The 19,662-nt window shown below is 57.4% G+C and overlaps 2 protein-coding genes across 2 annotated transcripts; one reads left to right on the forward strand and one right to left on the reverse strand.

The window, feature by feature from the left end:
* Positions 1 to 1,088: 1,088 nt before the first annotated feature.
* ITPKA (inositol-trisphosphate 3-kinase A) lies at positions 1,089 to 10,350 on the forward strand. The gene is made up of 7 exons (XM_046010042.1): positions 1,089 to 2,055; positions 8,256 to 8,352; positions 8,438 to 8,654; positions 8,786 to 8,990; positions 9,224 to 9,325; positions 9,569 to 9,640; positions 9,755 to 10,350. The coding sequence occupies exons 1-7, from the start codon at positions 1,567 to 1,569 to the stop codon at positions 9,956 to 9,958; spliced, it is 1,386 nt and encodes a 461-aa protein (XP_045865998.1). The 5' UTR covers positions 1,089 to 1,566; the 3' UTR covers positions 9,959 to 10,350.
* Positions 10,351 to 10,942: 592 nt separating this feature from the next.
* On the reverse strand, positions 10,943 to 17,821 carry LTK (leukocyte receptor tyrosine kinase). The gene is given in 20 exon segments (XM_046007852.1): positions 10,943 to 11,059; positions 11,160 to 11,250; positions 11,325 to 11,453; positions 11,565 to 11,610; positions 11,700 to 11,850; positions 11,965 to 12,087; positions 12,715 to 12,777; positions 12,875 to 12,965; positions 13,475 to 13,522; positions 13,524 to 13,668; positions 13,933 to 14,028; positions 14,905 to 15,042; positions 15,045 to 15,056; positions 15,648 to 15,746; positions 16,466 to 16,622; positions 16,624 to 16,649; positions 16,732 to 16,861; positions 17,058 to 17,219; positions 17,362 to 17,569; positions 17,799 to 17,821. Coding segments are annotated over 20 exon segments (2,055 nt in total).
* Between the last annotated feature and the right edge of the window lie 1,841 nt (positions 17,822 to 19,662).

Below are 19,662 nucleotides of genomic sequence, written 5' to 3' on the forward strand. Positions count from 1 at the left end.
GCCCTCAAGCTCTAGATTACACCCCTCCCACACACCCAGGCTCCCAGAGATCTCCATGTCCCAGAGGAGGTCGCCATGTGATTTCTCAGGCCCTTCCCAGAGGACCTGAATACTCAAACTCCTGTATTTCCTTCTTTCTTTCACTCTTGCATTCCCTCCTTCCCCTCCACTCATCCTTCCACACTTTGACTTTCTTCATCAATTCCCCCAAGATCTTCTCCTTTCTTCTCTGTTGGAGCTTCCCATTCTCTCTCTGAACTCTTCTTTTCTTTCCTCCTGGGCCATCCTTGAATCTGGCTGAGAGGAGATAAGCGAAGGAAAGTGTCTCCTTTTGGTCTCCATCAGTATCAGAAGCAGTCTTTCTCAGACACCCTGCCACAGGGCGCCCAACAGGCACTGGCCACCTGAGCAGGAATCTGCACCAGTGGCATTTGGGGGAAGACAAGAAATGTCGTGAAATACAAACTTCGACTCAAAGCAGCCTTTCAGTTAGCTGACCACTAACTGGTCAAGTGTCTGAAGACCCGAGCATCACGATGCCACCATGAGCACATCGCAGTGTGTGAAACCCTTGACCAGCAGCAGGGTTCTCTTCTCCCATCACAGCCATAGCTCCGGGTCAGGGGAGCTTCTCCTAAATCTACAAAGGGAAGAGACTGCTTAAGATCACATCTAGAGTGTGACCAACCTGAGACTAGCTCTTTCTACCACCCACACTAAAACTATTCCAGGGTTTTCTAGATTTTACATCTTTTCATTTGATTGTATTCTCACAGCAATCCGGTGAGGTGGACAACAGCTCTGAGGAGGAGAAGCAGTAGTTCAAGGAGGTGAGACGACTTGCTTTTGTGGTCACACAGCGGACTCCAAGCTTACGAACTCCTTAGGGAAAGGAGGAAGAAGGGCTCGGCGCCCCCGCCCGCCGGTAGCCAAAGGATGCTGCCCAGGACTCCGCCGGGACACCCGGAGAGACTCAGGCCCCGCCCCCTGACCTTGTTCTCTGCCCGCTGGGGAGTGGGGAGCTTGGGGGAAAGAGGCCTCAGGTCGTTCCCGGGACAGAGTCCTCACTTAGGGGTGAGGCTTCTTCTGGAAGCTGATGGCCTTGCATTCAGCGCAGAAGGGGCCCCGGGAGCGTACGAAAGCCCGGAAACCTGGAAGCTTTGGCCCAGGGATGGATGGAACGCGGAAAGGAGCCGGAGGGACGGGGCGGGAGAGCGAGAGCGGGACCATCTCCAAGACCGTGGGGCCCAGAGGCGGGGCGACCCCTCCCGTCTCCTCGAGGGCGGGTACGGGGGACCTGCGCGGGCCAGGCCCCTGCTTTGTGTCCGCGAGGTCCGGCCACCTGGAGGAGCGACAAGGAGCTTCCCCGGCGGACAAGGGCCCTCGGAGGCCCGCGCTTTCTCTGAAAGTGAAAGGAGTGGGCGGGGGGCGCGGCCGAGGCGGGGCCCAGGCGGGCAGGCCGCGCAGGCTCCGCCTCGGGGCAGTCTCTCGCCGGGGGCGCCGAGCGTCTCCAGTCCTCGCCGCGGCGCGGGCTGGTGGGCTCCGCTGCGGCTCGCGTGCGGGGAAATGACCCTGCCCGGGGGCCCGACGAGCATGGCGCGGCCGGGAGGCGCGGGGCCCTGCAGCCCGGGGCTGGAGCGGGCCCCGCGCCGGAGTGTCGGGGAGCTGCGCCTGCTATTCGAGGCGCGCTGCGCGGCTGTCGCTGCCGCCGCCGCCGCAGGGGAGCCCCGGGCCCGCGGGGCCAAGAGGCGTGGGGGACAGGTCCCTAACGGGCTTCCGCGGGCTCCCCCTGCCCCGGTGATCCCGCAGCTGACTGTGACAGCTGAGGAGCCGGACGTGCCCCCGGCCAGCCCCGGGCCGCCGGAGCCCGCGGGTGGCTGGCTCCCGGCCGGGGGCTCCTCGCACCTGCAGCAGCCGCGCCGCCTCTCCACCTCGTCGCTCTCCTCCACTGGCTCCTCGTCGCTGCCCGAGGACTCAGAGGACGACCTGCTGAGCGACAGCGAGAGCCGAAGCCGCGGCAACGTGCAGCTGGAAGCCAGCGAGGACGTGGGTCAGGTATGGGCCGCGGGGGCGGGGCCAGCGCGGGGCGCGGGGGCTGCGCGCGGCAGACCCAGCTAGGAGCTGGCAGAGGGCTGACCCCCGCGCTCAGCTCCCTCCGCCGAGGTCTGACCCTCACTGCTTAGCGGGGTCACTGGGGTCGCAGGGAGGCGCCGGGCCGACCTCCCGCCTTGGCAGTTTTCTCCGGGCTTCCATCGGCGGGGTCGCGGCCCGGGCCCTAGGGCGTCTAAGAAGGAGAGGCAGGAGGAGTCTGCGACCGGCCGTGGGCACCAGGTGGGGCGGGGGTGCAGATCGTGACTTGCGAGCCGGGAAGTGGGGCCGGAGAGATCGGAGGGGCTTGGACTTGCCCAGCGAACTCTCGGAGAGAGAGGGGCGAACGCGTCTCCCTCTTTCCCCGCCCCCTCTCCCGCGCGGCGGCCCCACCCCCGCCGTTGCCACGGTTTCCCTCTCCTGAGTGGGAGTGGAGCGGCGCTCCAGGCTCTGCTCTGGAGCTGCCGCCGTCTGCTCCCCGCGCCCGCACGAGGCTTGGACTCAGAGAAGGGAGGGGCTCGGGGTTGGGGGCTCCAGCAGGGAGTGGAACGCAGCCCTTTCCCGCTTTATGCTCCTAATTAAAGCCGGGAGAAGGTAAACTGAGGCTGAAAGCGGGGGGATCCTCCTGCTAATCGCCGCCTCTGGTAACCTGGCTGTTCCGGGCCAGGTTTGACCCCCGGATAACCCAGGTCAGGGTGCAGCGAAGTCATTCCCAGTGCCTGCCCCTTAGGGGTGTGCAGTGCCTGGGATAGCCATCTTGTCCCCTCTTTTTAAGCAAGGCCAAATATTTTAAATAACTACCCGCGGTCAGCGTGAAGGAGTTGCTCTATATCCACGTTATGCAAGTGTCCCTGGAGCGGAGGGAGAGGCGAAGGGCGCCCCGCAGGATCTGGTGGCTCCCGGCCCGCCCAGAAGGGCGGTGAGAGCTGCGGACGTACGCGGGGGTGGCCTGGGCGCGGTGCGGAGAGCCCTGAGACGCGGCCTCCGCCTGCTTAACCCGGGCTTCACAGCTCTGTCGGACTGGAAGAGGCGGAGGAGCCCCTGTAACGACTTGCAGTGATCTGACTCAGTTACCCGCTGAAACTTACATTACCCAGAGGGCAGCGTGATTTTTAAGGGACACAAGGGAAAAAGGTCTCCTAGAGCAGGAAAACACACACACACACACACACACACACACACACACACACACGCCACCCGCAGGTGTAGGGTGCGGGGAGTCCCTCTCTCCTCCCCCGGAGCTAAGGATACCCCTGATCCGTGATCATTCCTAGTACAACCCCGGCTCCTACAGGGATGCGGGTGCCACCGAGGGATTTCCAGGGCGGTGGAATCTGGGGCAGTGAGAGGACTCCTTTCCCACCTCCTCCGAAGCACCACTGCCCTGGTCCGATCTCTGACAAGCCGAGAAGCGGGTGCAGAAGAAAGTACGCCGGGATCGCAGCCCCCGCCCCCCGCTTCCCTCTTCCGCCCCCAGTCGGAGCAGCTCCAGCGGCCCAAGCCTGCCTGCAACGTAGGCAGCCCGGCCGGGGTCAAGACTTCGGGGACCAGTCAGCAGCTGTGCCCCGGCCTCTTCGGCCTGTCTCTCCCTCCCCAAGTTCCGCGGTCTTCCGGCGTGGCCAGGAGCTAGAGCAGATGGCCGCCGAGGGCCCTTCCAGCTCCAAGGCTCCGGCTCCCAGGCCTTCCCAACCCCCAGCCCGCCGGGGCCTCCCCGAAGGCAAACAGCCACGGCGGCGGTGGCAGATAAGCCAGTAGCTGTTGACAGAGGCTGCCTGCGTCCGCGTGGAAGGGCCCGGCGCGGACTTTGCCTCGCGGCCGGTCCGGGAGAAGCACAGAGTGCCGCCCAGGTTGCCTTTAGGGCTTCCCCGATCAGAAACCGGAGGGCGTGGGAGGGTGGTGAAGGATGTGCCTGGGAGAAGGGTCATGCAGCAGCCCTCGGGAGCGGCCGGCTGGCCAGCCCCTTACACTCACACTCGGGCCTGGGCACCTAACGGGCTAGCTCCGAGCGAGAGGCCACCGGGAAAGCTCTGCCTTGTCTCTACCTGGCACACAGTCACACGTGGCACATGGTGTCTTGAGTTATATCTTGGGTTCACTCAAGACATAGAGGCTCCTTCTCCTAGGAGCACCGCACGTTCTGTCCAGAGCCTGGGGCTGGGCTCCCTTCCCTCCACCCCAAGAGTAGTTAGGACTGGCCAACCTGCATCCCTCCTGGGGCCCCTCTTCTCCTAGAGGAGAAAATTGTGGGCAGGGAAACCCAGACACTTCAGGAGAGGAGTTGGGGGCCTATCCCCAACAGCAGCTGGCAGGACTGTATTCTTAGGCCTTGTCTGCCTCTTAAAAAAACAATGTTGGGGTGTTGCTGTAGCAGAAGACAGGGTGTTTGGCTCCCCTTCCCTTGGTTCTCTTCTTTCGGGGCTCCAGGATAGGTAAGGAGACCTCGATGCCATACTGTCCTGGACCCAGAACTCCCACACTTCACTTTTCACTAATTATAGAGCTGAATTTAGGTTAACAGACTTCCTTTTTAAAAAGCAAATGCCCCTGGGAGGGTGAAGTCGTGGGTCACTTATACCTTAGTGCAAATCATTTTATAAATTTAAACTGATTGCTCTCACTACCCCACCACCACAGGGAGTGCTGATTTGATAGGGCAATGGGAACATGAGGAGGGTGTTGGGCTGGGAGAGGGCTTCAGCCAGAGATGGAGTGGTTAGAGGTAGGGAGAGGGAGTCAGGAGGTATAGGCACCAGGGTCTATTCCGCAGAAGATACACTAAGTATCTGGTGTGATTTAAGCAGTCCTCAGGCCTTCCAAATGGAGCTTGGCTAAAGGAACGTTGGAGGGTAGTGTCCAGCGGTGCCCTTCCCAGAGAAAGATGCTCCCCTGTGCAGCCCCAGGGGTAAAGACCAGAAGGGGCCCCTGTGACTTCCTCAAAGACTCACATAGTCAGCTCTCCTGGGTTTTTGGCCCCAAGATGCCTAGGTAGCCTTTGGCTGTGAGTTGGTTTCCCAGACTAGGCTCAGCAGGTCGGGGCTTTGGCCCTCTTTCCAGCTAAATTTCACTCTGTAACATAACAAATCTGCTTTCTGATATCCATACAATAAAAGCCTTACCTGCTCAAAAATATTTTCCCTGCTGTTGAGCGTATGCCAAAATCCCCACCCACTGAAGAATGACTCCTCAAGAGCCTTTTTGGATACATGCATTTTTATCTGCATTCTGTTCCCTGGAGGAGGTAGCTCCCTAAGATGGATGGTGGTGAGTTCATTGATGCTTGCATAAACTCCTTCCAGGTTTGGCCATATCCATTCGCTGGCAGGGGAGCTAAATCCTGTCCTCCCAACCTCAAGGAGTGGCTGGGGGTGGGGGGGCTCGGATGAAAGCCCTTTGTAATTTGCAGGGCTGGAAGGAGCCATAGTTGCAGGAACTAAATCCTCTTCTACTGACCCCACTTCCCATCTTCTGGCTCCACTCACTGCTCCTTCAAGATCCCAGAAGAAAGGACGGTGCAGTTCTGCAGTTCTCCCATTGCACCTCACCAGGGCTGTCTCGCTCTTCTACTGGGGTAACTACAGAACAACAACGAATGTCCCTCTAAGGACATTTGGGCCCCACTGACCCCAGAATTCTGCCAATGCGCCCCTAGAGCTGCCTGAAACCCTACCATTAAACCCATTCCTTTGGATGAATACAGAGGTATCCATCCAACAGGGAGGGATCCCCAGGCAGATCTCAGTGTGTCCTGAGAGAGCAGACACACCACCTTGTGGCTGCAAATCGTTTCACCTTATACAGAGCTATTTTCTTTTCTTTTCTTTTAAAAAATAATAATAATTTGTTAAATTTATTTTTTATTTTTATTATTAAAGAATTTATTAAATTTATTAAATAATGATGTAGGACTCGATCCCAGGACCTTGGGATTATGACCTGAGCCAAACAAAGGCAGAGGCATAACAACTGAGCTACCCAGGTGCCCCTATTTTGTTTTATTTTAAGAAGAGCACAATCTGGGAGGGGCAGAGGGAGAAGGAGAGAGAGTCCCAAGGAGGCTTCACGCTCAGCACAGAGCCCAAAGAGGAAGAGGGGCTGGATCTCCTAACCCTGAGATCATGACCTGAGCTGAAATTAGGAGTCAGACACTTATCCAACTCAGGCACCCCCTACAAAGCTCTTTCTCACCCAGAGTCCCATTTGATCCAAAGGGAGTTTGGGCAGTAGCATGGATTCCGGAAACTGCCAGGGTAATTGGAACATGGGGAGGAGGCTGGGCTGGGAGAGAACTTCAGCCAGAGGCTGTGTTGCTTGAAGGCGGGGAGTGAGGGGATGTGAACTCCTCCAGGCCTTGACTTCCTTCTGGAAAATGGCAATAATGTTACCACAGCAGGTACTTGATGTTCATGTGCTCGATTTGAAAATCACAAGTGGGGGAAGAGGGTCTAAGACGGTGCCGCTGAATACACATGGCACATACATCTTCCTGGAATTTTACTTGAGGATTTGGAGGTGGGAGAGTTTTATAATAAAACTTGGATTTATTATGCAGCAGAATGCAAACCTTGTATGTATTTAAAGAGGAAAAAAGGGAGTTTGAAAGAGATGTCATGCTTCCAGTGGGCTGCTTCTGGCTACACCCCCAGATCCCTGGAGGTTGGACATGTGATCACACCCTAGTGTGCCATGTAGGAACTTCAGTAGGAAAACAGGAGCAATGCTTTCTGAGGGAAGATGAGAAGCGCCTGGCAGGCAGTAGGCGGTCAGTAAATGGTGGCTCGTGTTATGGCAGCAGTTCTTATCCTCCCAGAGGAAACAGGCTCACACAGATGAAATTCTCACTTGGGTTCACTCAGCGAAAAAGGGATAGAGCCACCAGATTCCAGTGCTCTGTCACTAACCCCCACCGCCTCCCCACGGGAAAGGGCTTTCTGGTCAACAGCCTTGCCTTGCTTAGGCCACTGTACCTGTTCTCCCTCTCTCATTCAGCTTCCTCTGATCAGGGAGGCTGGGTTTCTAAGTTGAGTTCCAGCCCTGTAACTCTTGCAATGCATACATAACTTCTCTTAGACAAGCACCCCTGGGAGGAGGCAGCAGACACAGAGTGTGGATGAGTGAACCTGTGTACTTCAGAGTTTGGGCACAGGACGGATGAGTCTTGGGTGAGAAAAGGAAAGGTCCAGAGTCTGAGAGCCTCTCAGGATTGGATGGAGGCCAGAAGCAATATTTGTGAGGCAACTGGTACACCAAACTCTCCATTTCCTCCACAGTTTCATATGAGATGACAGGCTCTCTGGTTTCTGGGTCTGGATTAAGAAGACCAAGGGTAGCCTGGCCCTAGCCAACTGGTGAGGAGGGAGATGGCCTCCAGGAACAGCAAAAGGGTCTTGGGAAGTCCCCGGTCATTCTTTTCCCAGGCCCTGCCAGGCTAGCCTCCTTGCCCTGGGCCTCTGCAAAGATTTGTTTCCATGCTTGTCTCTCTAAATGAGAGTAACCACTGGTCCAAAATGAATGAAACAATATCCAGATTTGTCCAGCTTCTGCTTCAAATGGGGTCCGTGAGGGAGGCACAGGGTTGGGAGCCTGACACACTAAAGCCTCATTTACTACTCATAACAACCCAGTGAGAGTGATTATTTCCCCATTTTACAGATGAAGAAACCGGCCCTCAGAGGCTTCTCAGGCCCCAGCATCTCCTGAGGCATTGTTAGAAATGCAAATTTTTTTTATTTCACCCAGACCTACTCAGAATTTCCCTGAGGCAGACCTGAGTGTCTGCATTTTTTTTTAACATGGGTGACCATCAGGTGATTCTCATGCTCAGGAAAGTTCTAAATCCTTGACAGAACACTTTAGTAACCTACCCACACAGCTGGAGAGCAGAACTGGGGTGAAAACCTGAGCCTTCTGACATTAAGTCCAGGGCTCTTTCCCGCAGGAAATGGAGAAGCTGGATGTCTGCCATCACCCTGTGCCCGTCTCAGTATCCTTTGCACAGGCTCATAATACACTTTCCTTGAGTGAGTGAGTGAGTGAGTGAATGAATGAATGAATCATGGCGCCCTAGCTGCTTGCGGTGGGCTGGGGCAGGAGGAGACCCTACACCAAGGGAGGGAAAACTTGTGCGTTGCTGAGTGCCAACGTGCACGCCGGGACCCTGTCGCTTTCAGAAAAGCCACTGGCAGAAGATCCGGACCATGGTGAATCTGCCCGTCATGAGCCCTTTCAAGAGGCGCTACGCCTGGGTGCAGCTGGCTGGGCACACGGGTGAGCACAGGGCAGGCGCCGGCGGGGCGGGCGGGTGCCCGGGAAAGGAAGGGACGGGGCAGCGCTAACTGGTGCCAGTCCGCAGGGAGTTTCAAGGCGGCTGGCACCAGCGGGCTGATCCTGAAGCGCAGCTCAGAGCCAGAGCGCTACTGCCTGGCGCGGCTCATGGCGGACGCGCTGCGCGGCTGTGTGCCCGCCTTCCACGGCGTGGTGGAGCGCGATGGCGAGAGCTACTTGCAGTTGCAGGACCTGCTCGACGGCTTCGATGGGCCCTGCGTCCTGGACTGCAAGATGGGCGTCAGGTACACATGCCCTGCCTGTCCGGGCGGGGGCACAGGGCGGGGAGAAGCGCTCTCCCGGGTGCCCGGAGCCGCGCGGGATGGGGTCCAGGGCTGCGTTCCCTTACGCCCCACCGCTGCCTGCCCTTCCGCAGGACTTACCTGGAAGAGGAGCTGACCAAAGCCCGCGAACGGCCCAAGCTGCGGAAGGATATGTACAAGAAGATGCTAGCGGTAGACCCCGCGGCTCCAACCGAGGAGGAGCACGCGCAGCGCGCGGTCACCAAGCCACGCTACATGCAGTGGCGAGAAGGCATCAGCTCCAGCACCACGCTTGGCTTCCGCATCGAAGGCATCAAGGTGGGCCAGGCCCGCTTGGCTCTGCAGCGCCCTGCCCCGCGCCCTGCCCTAACCCCACCGCGAGGTGTCTGTCCTCCCTGCGGACCCCCGCCACGAGGCCTCCTCTGGCGGCTTTCCCGACTTCCCGCCTTCCCCGGCAGCCCTGGGATGTACAGCCACTCTAGCCCAATCCTCTCCCCTCGAGCAGAGGAGAGGCACGGGGACACTGACACTTCCTGTCCCACTTCCTTAAGAAAGCCGACGGCTCCTGCAGCACCGACTTTAAGACCACGCGAAGCCGGGAGCAGGTGATTCGCGTCTTCGAGGAGTTTGTGCAAGGGGACGCGGAAGTGCTGGTGAGCGCCGGATTCTAGAACCCTGAGTTGTTGGGGAACCTGAAACCGAGGGGTGCCCCGTAGGTCATCCGGTCTGGTGCCCTCACCTGTGACCCCCATCGTAGCATTTATCGCACCCGGGGGCTTATGTCTTCCTCACCATGGTATCCTCCAAGCCAAGCATGCATCGTGGCCCCTGATGCTAGCAGAGGCTCGATTAGTATTCAGTTAATCTGCCCTCCTACCCTATCCCGCCCTCTCCAGAGGAGGTATCTGAACCGCCTGCAGCAGATTCGCGACACCCTGGAGGTCTCTGAGTTCTTTAGGAGGCACGAGGTAAGAGGGGGTAGGTCCAGGTGCGGGGGCTGTGGTCTGTGAGGGCTACAGCGGGAATGGGATGGGGGTCTTCTCCGGGAAAGAGCTGCGGCCTGACCGTGTGGGGCTCGGCAGGTGATCGGCAGCTCTCTACTCTTCGTGCACGATCACTGCCATCGAGCGGGTGTGTGGCTCATCGACTTCGGCAAGACCACGCCCCTCCCCGACGGCCAGACCCTGGACCACCGGCGGCCCTGGGAGGAGGGCAACCGCGAGGACGGCTATTTGCTGGGGCTGGACAATCTCATTAGCATCCTGGCCAGTCTGGCAGAGAGATGAGGCTGAGCCCCCGTTCTAACAGACCTGCGGCTGGGTCCCCGCCATGCATGCCTGCGAGAGACTGAAACCCCGCGGTGCGGGGCGGTTCACACTGTTCTGCAGGGCCAGGTGCCAACCACTATGGGACGCACTGCACGCGCTGGGGGCTGTCCCCCATACAAGACCCAGAGTTCCCAGAACCGATGGCACTAATTAACAGGGGGTAGGGGGTGGGGTGGGGGAGGGGTGGCTGGGACAATGGGCTCCTTCCTGGGCCCAGCTCTTCTGAGGGGGCTGTATGTCTCTCTAGAGAGGGCAGATAACGAATTTTATTTCGCAGGCACTAGATCTATTGGTCTAACTTCCCACACTACAATGGACAGCTTTTCCCAATAAAACTAAAAAACACCAGCTTTGGTGACTCAGGCCTCCTCCCCTCCTTCCTCTGGTCTCTTTCTCACTTCTCTGGGATCCCTCATGTCCACTCAGATCACTGGAGGGTTTGAGAAGAGCTCTTTACTGGAGGCATCTGTAGGACTCAGGGCTGCCCAGGTGAAGAATGCTAATGGAGGAAAGGTAATCCAGAAACCTTCTCACAGGAGGCAGTTTCAACCTCTGGTCCCAAAGATCAAAGGCTGGGAGTGGCCAAGCTCTTCTCCAGGAAGCCTGAGCTGGTTTCCAGGATGGAGGGTCCAGTGGTGCCAGGCTGGCCTGAGACAGGCCCAGACACATAGCACAGACTGCAGGGGACAGAGACTACTGGAATAACAAGCTCCCTAGAAGCCTGAGGAGAAGTGCAGGGAGGAATCACTGTCACTGACAGCGCCTGAGTCCTCACCTTCAGGGCCCCTTGGGGCCCAAGAGCCATAGGGGGATTCCTCTGGATTCCTTTAGAATCCCCTCTGAGGTTGGAAGTCCTTGGATTTTGGGGGTTTTGAGGCTAGAGGGCAGGCAGGGGTCAAGGAGCCTCCCTCCCTAGCATTTTAAGCTCTCCAGATTCAGTTTCTAGGCGTGTGGGGCTCTTAGACCCTCCAAAGACCTGCTCTCCAGCCCAGAAGTCCCTTCCTGCTCCAGGATGGGCCCCAGATCCATTGGCAGGGGTGAATTCGGTACATCAGGGTCCTGTAATGGGGGGCAGGAGAGCAGGGGACCACAGCATTGTTCCATGACTGCCCTCCTGACCTTCAAGATCAACATGGTCAAGGTGGGTCAGGGGCCACACCTGAATACGGTATCTAAGATGCTTCGAGATGCCAGAAAAACTGGTGTGGAGTTCAGGCTGGTGCTGCCAACACTGGGTCATGATATGGTACCTGGGGAGAGGCAGGAGTTCGTCCCACCCATGGCCGTGAAGGACCTTCCTCCCTGGACAGCACTCCACATTCACACAGGCCCTGGAGAGCCCCAGGGAGGGTCCATCTGTCCACCTCCAGTAACGACGTACAGCATGTCTGGGTTGGTGCACCCAGGCTAGGGCATGTAGCCTAATGAGACTTCCCAGAGCAGCACCCCCAAAAGATCTGCATCATGAGTGGGGGAAACTGAATGAAGCCCATCAGGCACAGCCCCCCCACACTTTCTCTCACATGAGGTGGCCCAAGGGTAGAGAGGGGGCTGGGTGGGTTATCACCAGGAGTCTGTCTTGGATGTGAAGATGCCCTCCAAGAAGGTCTCTAGGGCATCCACCTGCCCGGCAGCCCTCTCTGTAATGAGCAGATCTTCAGGGAGGGAGGAGGAGCACCATGAGCTGCCCAAGTGCCACCAGAGGGCCTGTAAGCTCCCTTGGAGCAGCAGCCTTCCCTACCTCCCCAGACCCCACACCTGTAGATATCTTTTGCCATCCCAAAGTCTCCGATCTTGGCCACTCAGCTGGGCCCAGTACAGTTCAGCAGGCAGCTCCTGGCGGCAACATCCTTGCAGGCAAAACATCACCGCCAGAACTCGGAAGCTCTTGCTCTGATCTGTTTCCATTAAAATTATATGGAAGAGCAGTTCCTTGGGGAGAGGGTTGAGCCGCTCCCCCACACCCTGTGAGTCAGGATGACTCCCGAAGTGTGGATGAAGTGATTTTCTTCCAGGTAGTGGCAGACAGGGACTCTGTCCTGGGCCAGATGGAGCAGGTCCCGTATGGCCAGAGGTAATGGCTGGCCCTGCGTAGGGGTGAGTGCATTAGTCCATGTGTGTTTTAGGACACAAGGACAGGGTCTTTATTATTAATTTTAAAATTTTTATTTCTAGAGAGAGAGAAAGACAGCATGAGCATGAGTTTGGGGAGGAAGGTGCAGAGGGAGAAGTAGACTCCCTGCTAAGCAGGGAGCCCAACACAAGGTTCAATCCTAGGACTGTGGGATCATGACCCAAGCTGAAGGCAGACGCCTAACCCACTGAGCCGCCCAGGCGCACCCCCCCCCCCCCCCGCCCGGCCCACGCTCCAGACAGGCTCAGTGGGCTGGGAGAAGGGTCTTACCAATTGTGGCTGGCTGTTCTCGGGACACTCCTCACATCCTCTCCAGACTCAACTGGAGCAGAATTAGGTGAGGGGCAGTCCAGAGGCGGAGCCCCACATAGCACACAGTGTTCTGACGGCTGAACTTGCTGGGTGGTGTTGCACATACCCCAGCTGCCAGCAGGGAGGGAACCAGGCTGTAGGTTCCACAAAACTGGAGACAGGCTCTGTATCACTAGACCTGCTACCTCTCGCGCCAGGGCGAAGAGCAGCTGTCCTGAGAGGGAGTTCTATTTCCACCCTCCGCCCCTGCCGCTAGCCCCAGGCGCACCCTATGGTGAGCCCTCCGTGAGGAAATCAGCTCATCCTGACCAGAGCAGAGTTCTGGCAGGGTCTGGAGAGGAAGAGGACTCCTGAGCTCCCCCAGACACGTCAGGAGAGTGGGCTGACCCTAGCTCCAGCAACTGTTCCAGAAGTTCTACCCTTCTCACCTTGACAGCCTCCTGCAGGGGGCTGGGGTCCCCAGGAAGGCCAATTACCAGTCCCTCATAGACTTTTCCAAAGGTACCATGGCCCAGGGCTCTGTAGGAAAACAGGTTGGAAGGGCGTGGGTGGCTGCGCCTGGGGAAGGGTCCTAGAGGGGCTAGTGCCTACTCTCCCTTCTTGCCATCCCCTATATGCCCATGTGGCCCTATCTGAGGACTCAAGTCTTTCAGCATCTCCCCAAGTGCAAGCCCTACTGAGGTGATGTTGGCTGGCACAGAACCAGGGCAGAAGAGAGAGAAGGTATGGGCTCAGGGTGGAGGTGGGGGTCTGTGATGGGGTTTTCCTTATGTCCTTGCAGACACCCTGGGCAGAGGCAACCCTTGCTCCAAAGGAATCATGGGGTCCCCACCATCCCAGAATCGGGGATGACAGCTGACTTTGGACAGGTTACTCTGCCTTTTGGAATTTCTCTGACCTCTGTCTTCTCCACACAGAGGTTTGGGGCCTGATGCTCTCTACAAACCATAATTTAGCACAGCAGGGCACAGGATGGGAGTGGGAAGGATTCAGAGGGCATAGGTTCTCAGAGGAGGGAAAGGACTTACCCAAGCAGGCTGACATTGGCTGGGGAAACTTCTGTAGGCCCTGGGGGCAGGCCAGGGCTGGGCCTAGCCACACCCCACCTAGCAGTAGTAGGGGTTGAGGGCTGTGCTGATGGTGGAGGTTCAAGGATTGCTCAGCTCAAGCTCAGGGCCTGGCAGCCTTGTCCCCCACAGGCCCTGACACTTCTTATGGTTCACTGAGGAAGAAGGGCAAACTCTCTACCTACCCATCTGGCCCACCCGCTTTGCCACCCCTCCACCCAGGACATCTCTCCAGTCACCCATTAAGGCAAACGTCTTCCCTGGGCCTGCACAGCTACTTCTACACTTAGAATCCCAGAGGAACCCATGCTGGAAGCGGGAGTCTTGAAATCAGCCACGTCTGTCCCTGGGACCCCACACACAGCTCAGTGAAGAGGTGGGCAGCCTTGAATCAGCCATGCCTCCTGGATGTTCCTTACCCGGAATCAGGACCCCACACACCATAAGGAGGCTCAGTGTAGAGGTCACAATGACAGTCACCAACAGAACCAGAGGGCCTAGTAGAGTGGGCAGGTCTAGGGAGAAAGACACCTCCAGTGGGAAGCTCCTCTCTCTCCTCTTCCCCAAACTTTACCCATACCACAAGATTCAGCCCAAGTATTAACTTTTTCATGATGTTTTTTCCCCACTGATCCTAGATAAAAGCAACCTTTCCCTCCTGAGAAACCCTAAAACATTTTAAGTCTCCCATGGCAATTGTCACATTAATAGATATCTATATCTAAATCTAGATACATATCTGAGTGCCTGGGTGCCTCTGTGGGTTAAGTGTCTGCCTTCAGCTCAGGTCATGATCCCAGGGTCCTGGGACAGAGCCCTGCATTGGGCTCCCTGCTCAGCGGGGAGTCTTCTCCCTCTCCCTCTGCCTCTCCCCCCGCTCTTTTTTTTTCTTTAAGATTTTATTTATTTATTTGACAGACAGAGATCACAAGTAGGCAGAGAGGCAGGCAGAGAGAAAGAAAGGGGGAAGCAAGCTCCCCACTGAGCAGAGAGCCTGATTCAAGCCTCGATCCCAGGACCCTGAGATCATGACCCGAGCTGAAGGCAGAGGCTCAACCCACTGAGCCGCCCAGGTGTCCCTCTCCCCCCTTCTCTTGCTCTTTTTCATGTGTGTTCTCTACCCCCTCTAATAAATAGAATCTTAAAAAAATAAATCTAGATACATATCTAGATAGAAAAATAGGTAGATAGACAAATAGGTATCACCCCTCCATACTAGACCACTAGTCTACATGCTCCTTGAAGGCAAAGCATACGCTGATGAAACTCCAATCTCCTGCCCAGCCCCGGGAATGGTGCCTGGCACACACCAGTCATCTCTCTCAGTTCCCTTCTGCTCTTCCCAGCCCATGGCCCCAGGATTCCAGACTGTGGACAAAGGCAGGACTTACCCACGCAAGTGACGGTATCTGCAGCTAGCTCCGTGCCCCCTGGGCACATGCATTTGGCTAATCAGAGCCCTGCCTGCCATTGGCAGTCTTTCAAAAGGCAATGACCAGACCTGAGGTGCGATCGGATCTCCACTTCTCATGGCTCTCCATGACTGAGTAAAAAGAATGGATATTGCAGGATGAGGGTGGCAGACAGACATACTTCTCCAGCCACGTGGTGAATTCTAGTCCTGGACTTTATTTTAAGATTTTATTTATTTGACAGAGACACAGAAAGAGAGGGAACACAAGCAGGGAGAGTGGGAGAGAGAGAAGCAGGCTTCCCGAGGAGCAGGGAGCCCAATGAGGGGCTCAACTCCAGGACCCTGGGATCATGACCTGAGCCGAAGGCAGATGCTTAACAACTGAGCCACCCAGGCACCCCTGGTCCTGTACTTTAGAACAATGAGCAGTACCTGGCATTTAAGAGTTGGGGAGAGGGTCTGGAGGACTTCTGTCAAGCCTGCATACTTCCTCTTCTGGGATCCTTGAGCTCACGGGTTGAGCCTGAGTAGGAGAGTACCCCAGAATGCCCCATACTGGCATCACAACTGACAGTCTAGTTCTCGAGTACTCCTGTGTGTGCAAGAATCAGATAGTTCACAGCATAGAGTTGGTGGCTCAAATGGGAGTGGGTTCAGGGATTGAGGAATAAGGATAGGCCAGGCTAAGAGGTGGGGGATGGGAGGGTTAGGGGGCAATACCTGTCAGAGGCTATAGGTAGGGTTCACTGCAGGGGTGTATGAGGGATACCACATCTTCCCCATCAACCCAGAGGATATCGCTCTCTGAAGCATCACCCCCTGGAAATTGGAAAGTGATAGAGGGTTTGGCTACAAAATGGGGGGAGGAAGCAGCACACAAGTGGGAAGTGAGCTTATGAATGGGGGGAAGCTGTTGTCTCCAGGTGCAACTAGTGTGGCCCTTTCTACACTAGCATTACAACACAGATGCTCCTCACTCTGAAGTGGAGCCAGGAGCCAGACAGGTGGGTGGGAGTCATCAGCTGGAGCCTGAAGGCCTGGCTCAGGCTGGCTGGGACAACCTCCTTGTCTGCCTGAAATCCTCTGACTTCATGTCCGCAGCTACAGAATGGACAGGCCCAATCCACATGTTCCATTTTTGTGAGAATGGAGAAGATGTGTATAAAGTACTTTTGAACAGGATGGCTCAGACAGACCCAAAGGCTTTGGCTCTTTACACCAGTGATTTCTCTTTTTTAAGATTTATGAGAGAGAGAGCGCGTGCGCGCTCACCCGTGGGGGAGGGGCAGAAGGAGAGAATCTTAAGCAGACTCCACACTGCGCGTGGAGCCCTATGTGAGGGTCAGTCTCATGATCCTTGAGATCAGGACCTGAGCTGAAACCAAGAGTCAGGCACTTAACCCACAGAGCCACCCAGGATCATCTACTTAATCTCTTTTCCAAGAGCTCTTAACTCTACTTGTCCTGGGGCCCGGAGCGGGGCTCAACCCCTTGCCCACCTATCCTTCAGAGGGCATGTTCTACGGTTCCAATGACACTTCACCCTCCCGGGTAGCCGCCGCCGCCTGCACCCGCGGTACAGGCCCCGCCGCCTACCCCAGAGCCCCGGAGTGCGGCCCCAGGCCTCCGCGCAGCGTTCCTCCGACCGCATTCCGCCCCCTCCTGCAGGGAGTGGCCGGCCTGCGGAGAAGGGGCCCCGCGACGTCCAGCCGCCCCCTCCATCTCCGGGGCGACAGCGTGATGTTCGGCACCCGGGACGGGGAGCACGCCCAACCTCCCCCCACCCCGCCTCACGCGCCTTCACTTGCGGCGCCGCCTCTCTCGCTGCTCCCGGGCGCCGCCGAGCGGTTTCTCGGGGGCGGCCTGAAGCCGGCTTCGTCCGGGCGCCGCAGGTGGGCCCGCCCGCCTCCTCCGGCCGCCTCCAGCCCGGGACTCTAGCTAGCCGGCGCGCCGCCATAGAGCCTGTGGCGCGCCAGCCGTCGAGTGAGGACCGTCGAGTAAGGGAACGGACTCCAGGCAGGGCCCAGAGACTGGGAGCCCAAGACCCGGACGAAGAGCTTGTGTGGGCGCGCTGGTAGCAAGAAGCTTGGGACCCCAACGCGGATTGTTGGGGGCGGGAAAAGACCACGCCGAGGCCAGCAAGTACCGGAAAGACGCAGGTGGCGCCCCGCCACCCCCGCCGCCTCTCGTCCAGCGCCGCGACCCCGAGACCCCTGCGGCCCCCTCTGTCGCGGCGTGCTCCTCAGCGACCCAAGACTCTCCGAGGCAGACGAGCTGGCTCTCCGGGCTCCCCTGCGGGCAGCCGGCGCCAGATTCGGCTGGGCCAGGGACGCTCCCCCACAGCGGGGCGGTCTGGACCTCGAGGAGCGATCTCGGTCTGCCCGGCCCTAGCCCTGGTGAGCTTGAGCCGCCTTATCCCACTGGCTCCGCTCGCTCCGGGATAGGCGTCCTCTCCCTGCTGCTCAGCTAGGATGTAAAGCGGCTCCCCGCGACCAAGAGAGAAGACGACAGAGACGAAGACGCCGTGCGCCTACGACAGGTGGTTCTCTACGCCTTCCGCCCCCGAAACTCCGTAAGCTGAGATCCTACGGAAGCGGGCGCCGAGTCCGTGGCCCTCGCTCTTCGGTCCTCGCGCTGCTCGCCTGGGGCACAGGTTGGTGACAAAAGCGGCTCCAGAATTTATCTGAGGGGCTTAAGAGGCTGTGGTTGATTTTGAAAAGATGGGGAGACTAGGTCCGCACGCCAGATCAGATTTTACACTTATTTAGGAGGCTTAAGGGAGATTGGGGGGGGGGGTTGGTGTTCAAGCCACCGCTTGGCGCCGCCGCTGGTTAGGGGCTCTCCAGTGGCAAGCAACAGGCTCCTAGGTACCGGGCTAATTCAGTGGCGACCATTACCACCGACCCTGGTTCCACTGGAAGAAGAGACAAAGTCGCTAGGGCCACACAGGGTTGTGGAATATACCCTACAACAATGTGGTGACCTGAGGCCTTCTGTCCCCTGACTTTAGAACTTCAGACACCAGGGTCACCACCCATCTCCTTCTGCTCCACACTTAAGAGTACTCACTTGTGGCTGGTGCCCACCACACCTGCATGCCTTTCTGAGGCTAGGTGGTACCCACTGTCACCATCACTCTGCTGCTGGTGTGTGCCTTGTTGCACTGTTTGTGTGGGTCTTTGCCCACCATAGGCCCACAGGATGAAAACAGCCAAGGCCTGTCAGTGCCTTGGAGCGAGGAGGGAGGAAAGAGTCATAGAACATCTGACCTGGCCTGGTAAGGTGAGCAGAGAAGGGAGGAAGAGCTTGGAGCTCACCTGGGGGAATTAGGGGAGAAGCCGGCTCCAAGCCACTAGATGGGGTGGTGACGTTCGCATCTTGAAGCTGGCAGTGACGGGGTGAGGATGGCAGAAAAGCTGCCTGGGACCCCGAGTTGGAGCAGAGAATGGTTCCTGAAATGTGACAGCGAGACAGCGGGGTTGGGAGAGGGGGCCTGTGGTTAAATGGGGACAAGAGATAAAGATCGATAAAGAGATAACCTCTCAACATCTAGCCCTTGTCTCTTGTGGTCAGTCACGTTCCTAAACTCACCCAGCCAGGGCACAGCGGCACCTGGAAGCCAGCCCTGACCAAATCCAGTCACTGAAGCGCCTCTGGGTACCCACTGATACCTCTGTAAGTTTCTCCCCTGGTGAGTCCTTCCCAGTGAATGACCTGGGGGCTGCACCGAGTTTGGTCTTGCAGGCTCCCCAACCTTTTCTCGACCTAGCTAGGTGGTCTCACCCCCAGGTGCTCCTGAGACCCTAGGGCCTGTCCTTCCTTCCCACGCTGCGTGATGGGGAACCTTGAATCAGGCCCACAGCGTGCTTCTGGGCCCACTCACCAGCAGCACTGACCCAGAAGCACTGGACTTGAGGGCTCCAGGCCTCTGGTGGAGCCACTAGGACCCAGTCTTCTCAACTGCTGTTCCCAAGCCTCCGAAGATGCCTCTACCCAGATGTTTCCTTGACTGACAGGAGTTACTTAGCTGCTGCTTCAAGCCACAACAGCCGTGACCCCGAGCAGTCCATGGCTTGTTCAGTCTGCCACAGCTAGGGCTGTGGACTCAGACCGTGTCACTTCCGCCTGACCGCCTCTTATAGCACCGGGATGAGTGTTTCATTGGTGGTGGGGTGTGGTCGTGTGTAATAACACATAGGAAGTGCTCTGGTTTTTTTTTTACGATTTTATTTATTTGAGAGAAGGAGAGAGAACATAAGCAGGGAGGAAGGGCGGGGGGGGGGAGCAGAATCTGTGATGAGCAAGGAGCCAGATGCTGGGGTGCTGGGGTCGATCCCAGGGCTCTGGGATCATGACCTGAGCTGAAGGCAGACACTTCAGCTTAACTGACTGAGCCACCCAGGCGCCCCAGCAAGTGCTCTTTTAAACTGCCCCAAGTAAGGCATCATTACTTGCCATTGTTTGTGTCTTTTCGGTACCTTTGTGACTGAAAGGCTGAACCTCCAGAAACCCTCAAACCCTCAGAAACATGAGTCTTTAGGTTCACCTCATACAACTCCACTGTCTGAACCCTTTGCACATTTTTTTTTTAAAGATTTTATTTATTTGACAGAGTGAGAGAGCATGAGCAGGAGGGAGCAGCAGAGGGAGAGGGCAAAGCAGGCTCTCCGCTGAGCAGGGAGCCCGATGTGGGGCTTGCTCAATCCTAGGACCCTGGGATCATGACCTGAGCCAA

Source organism: Meles meles, chromosome 6 (assembly GCF_922984935.1).
Source record: "Meles meles chromosome 6, mMelMel3.1 paternal haplotype, whole genome shotgun sequence".
In the NCBI taxonomy this organism is placed as follows: domain Eukaryota; kingdom Metazoa; phylum Chordata; class Mammalia; order Carnivora; family Mustelidae; genus Meles; species Meles meles.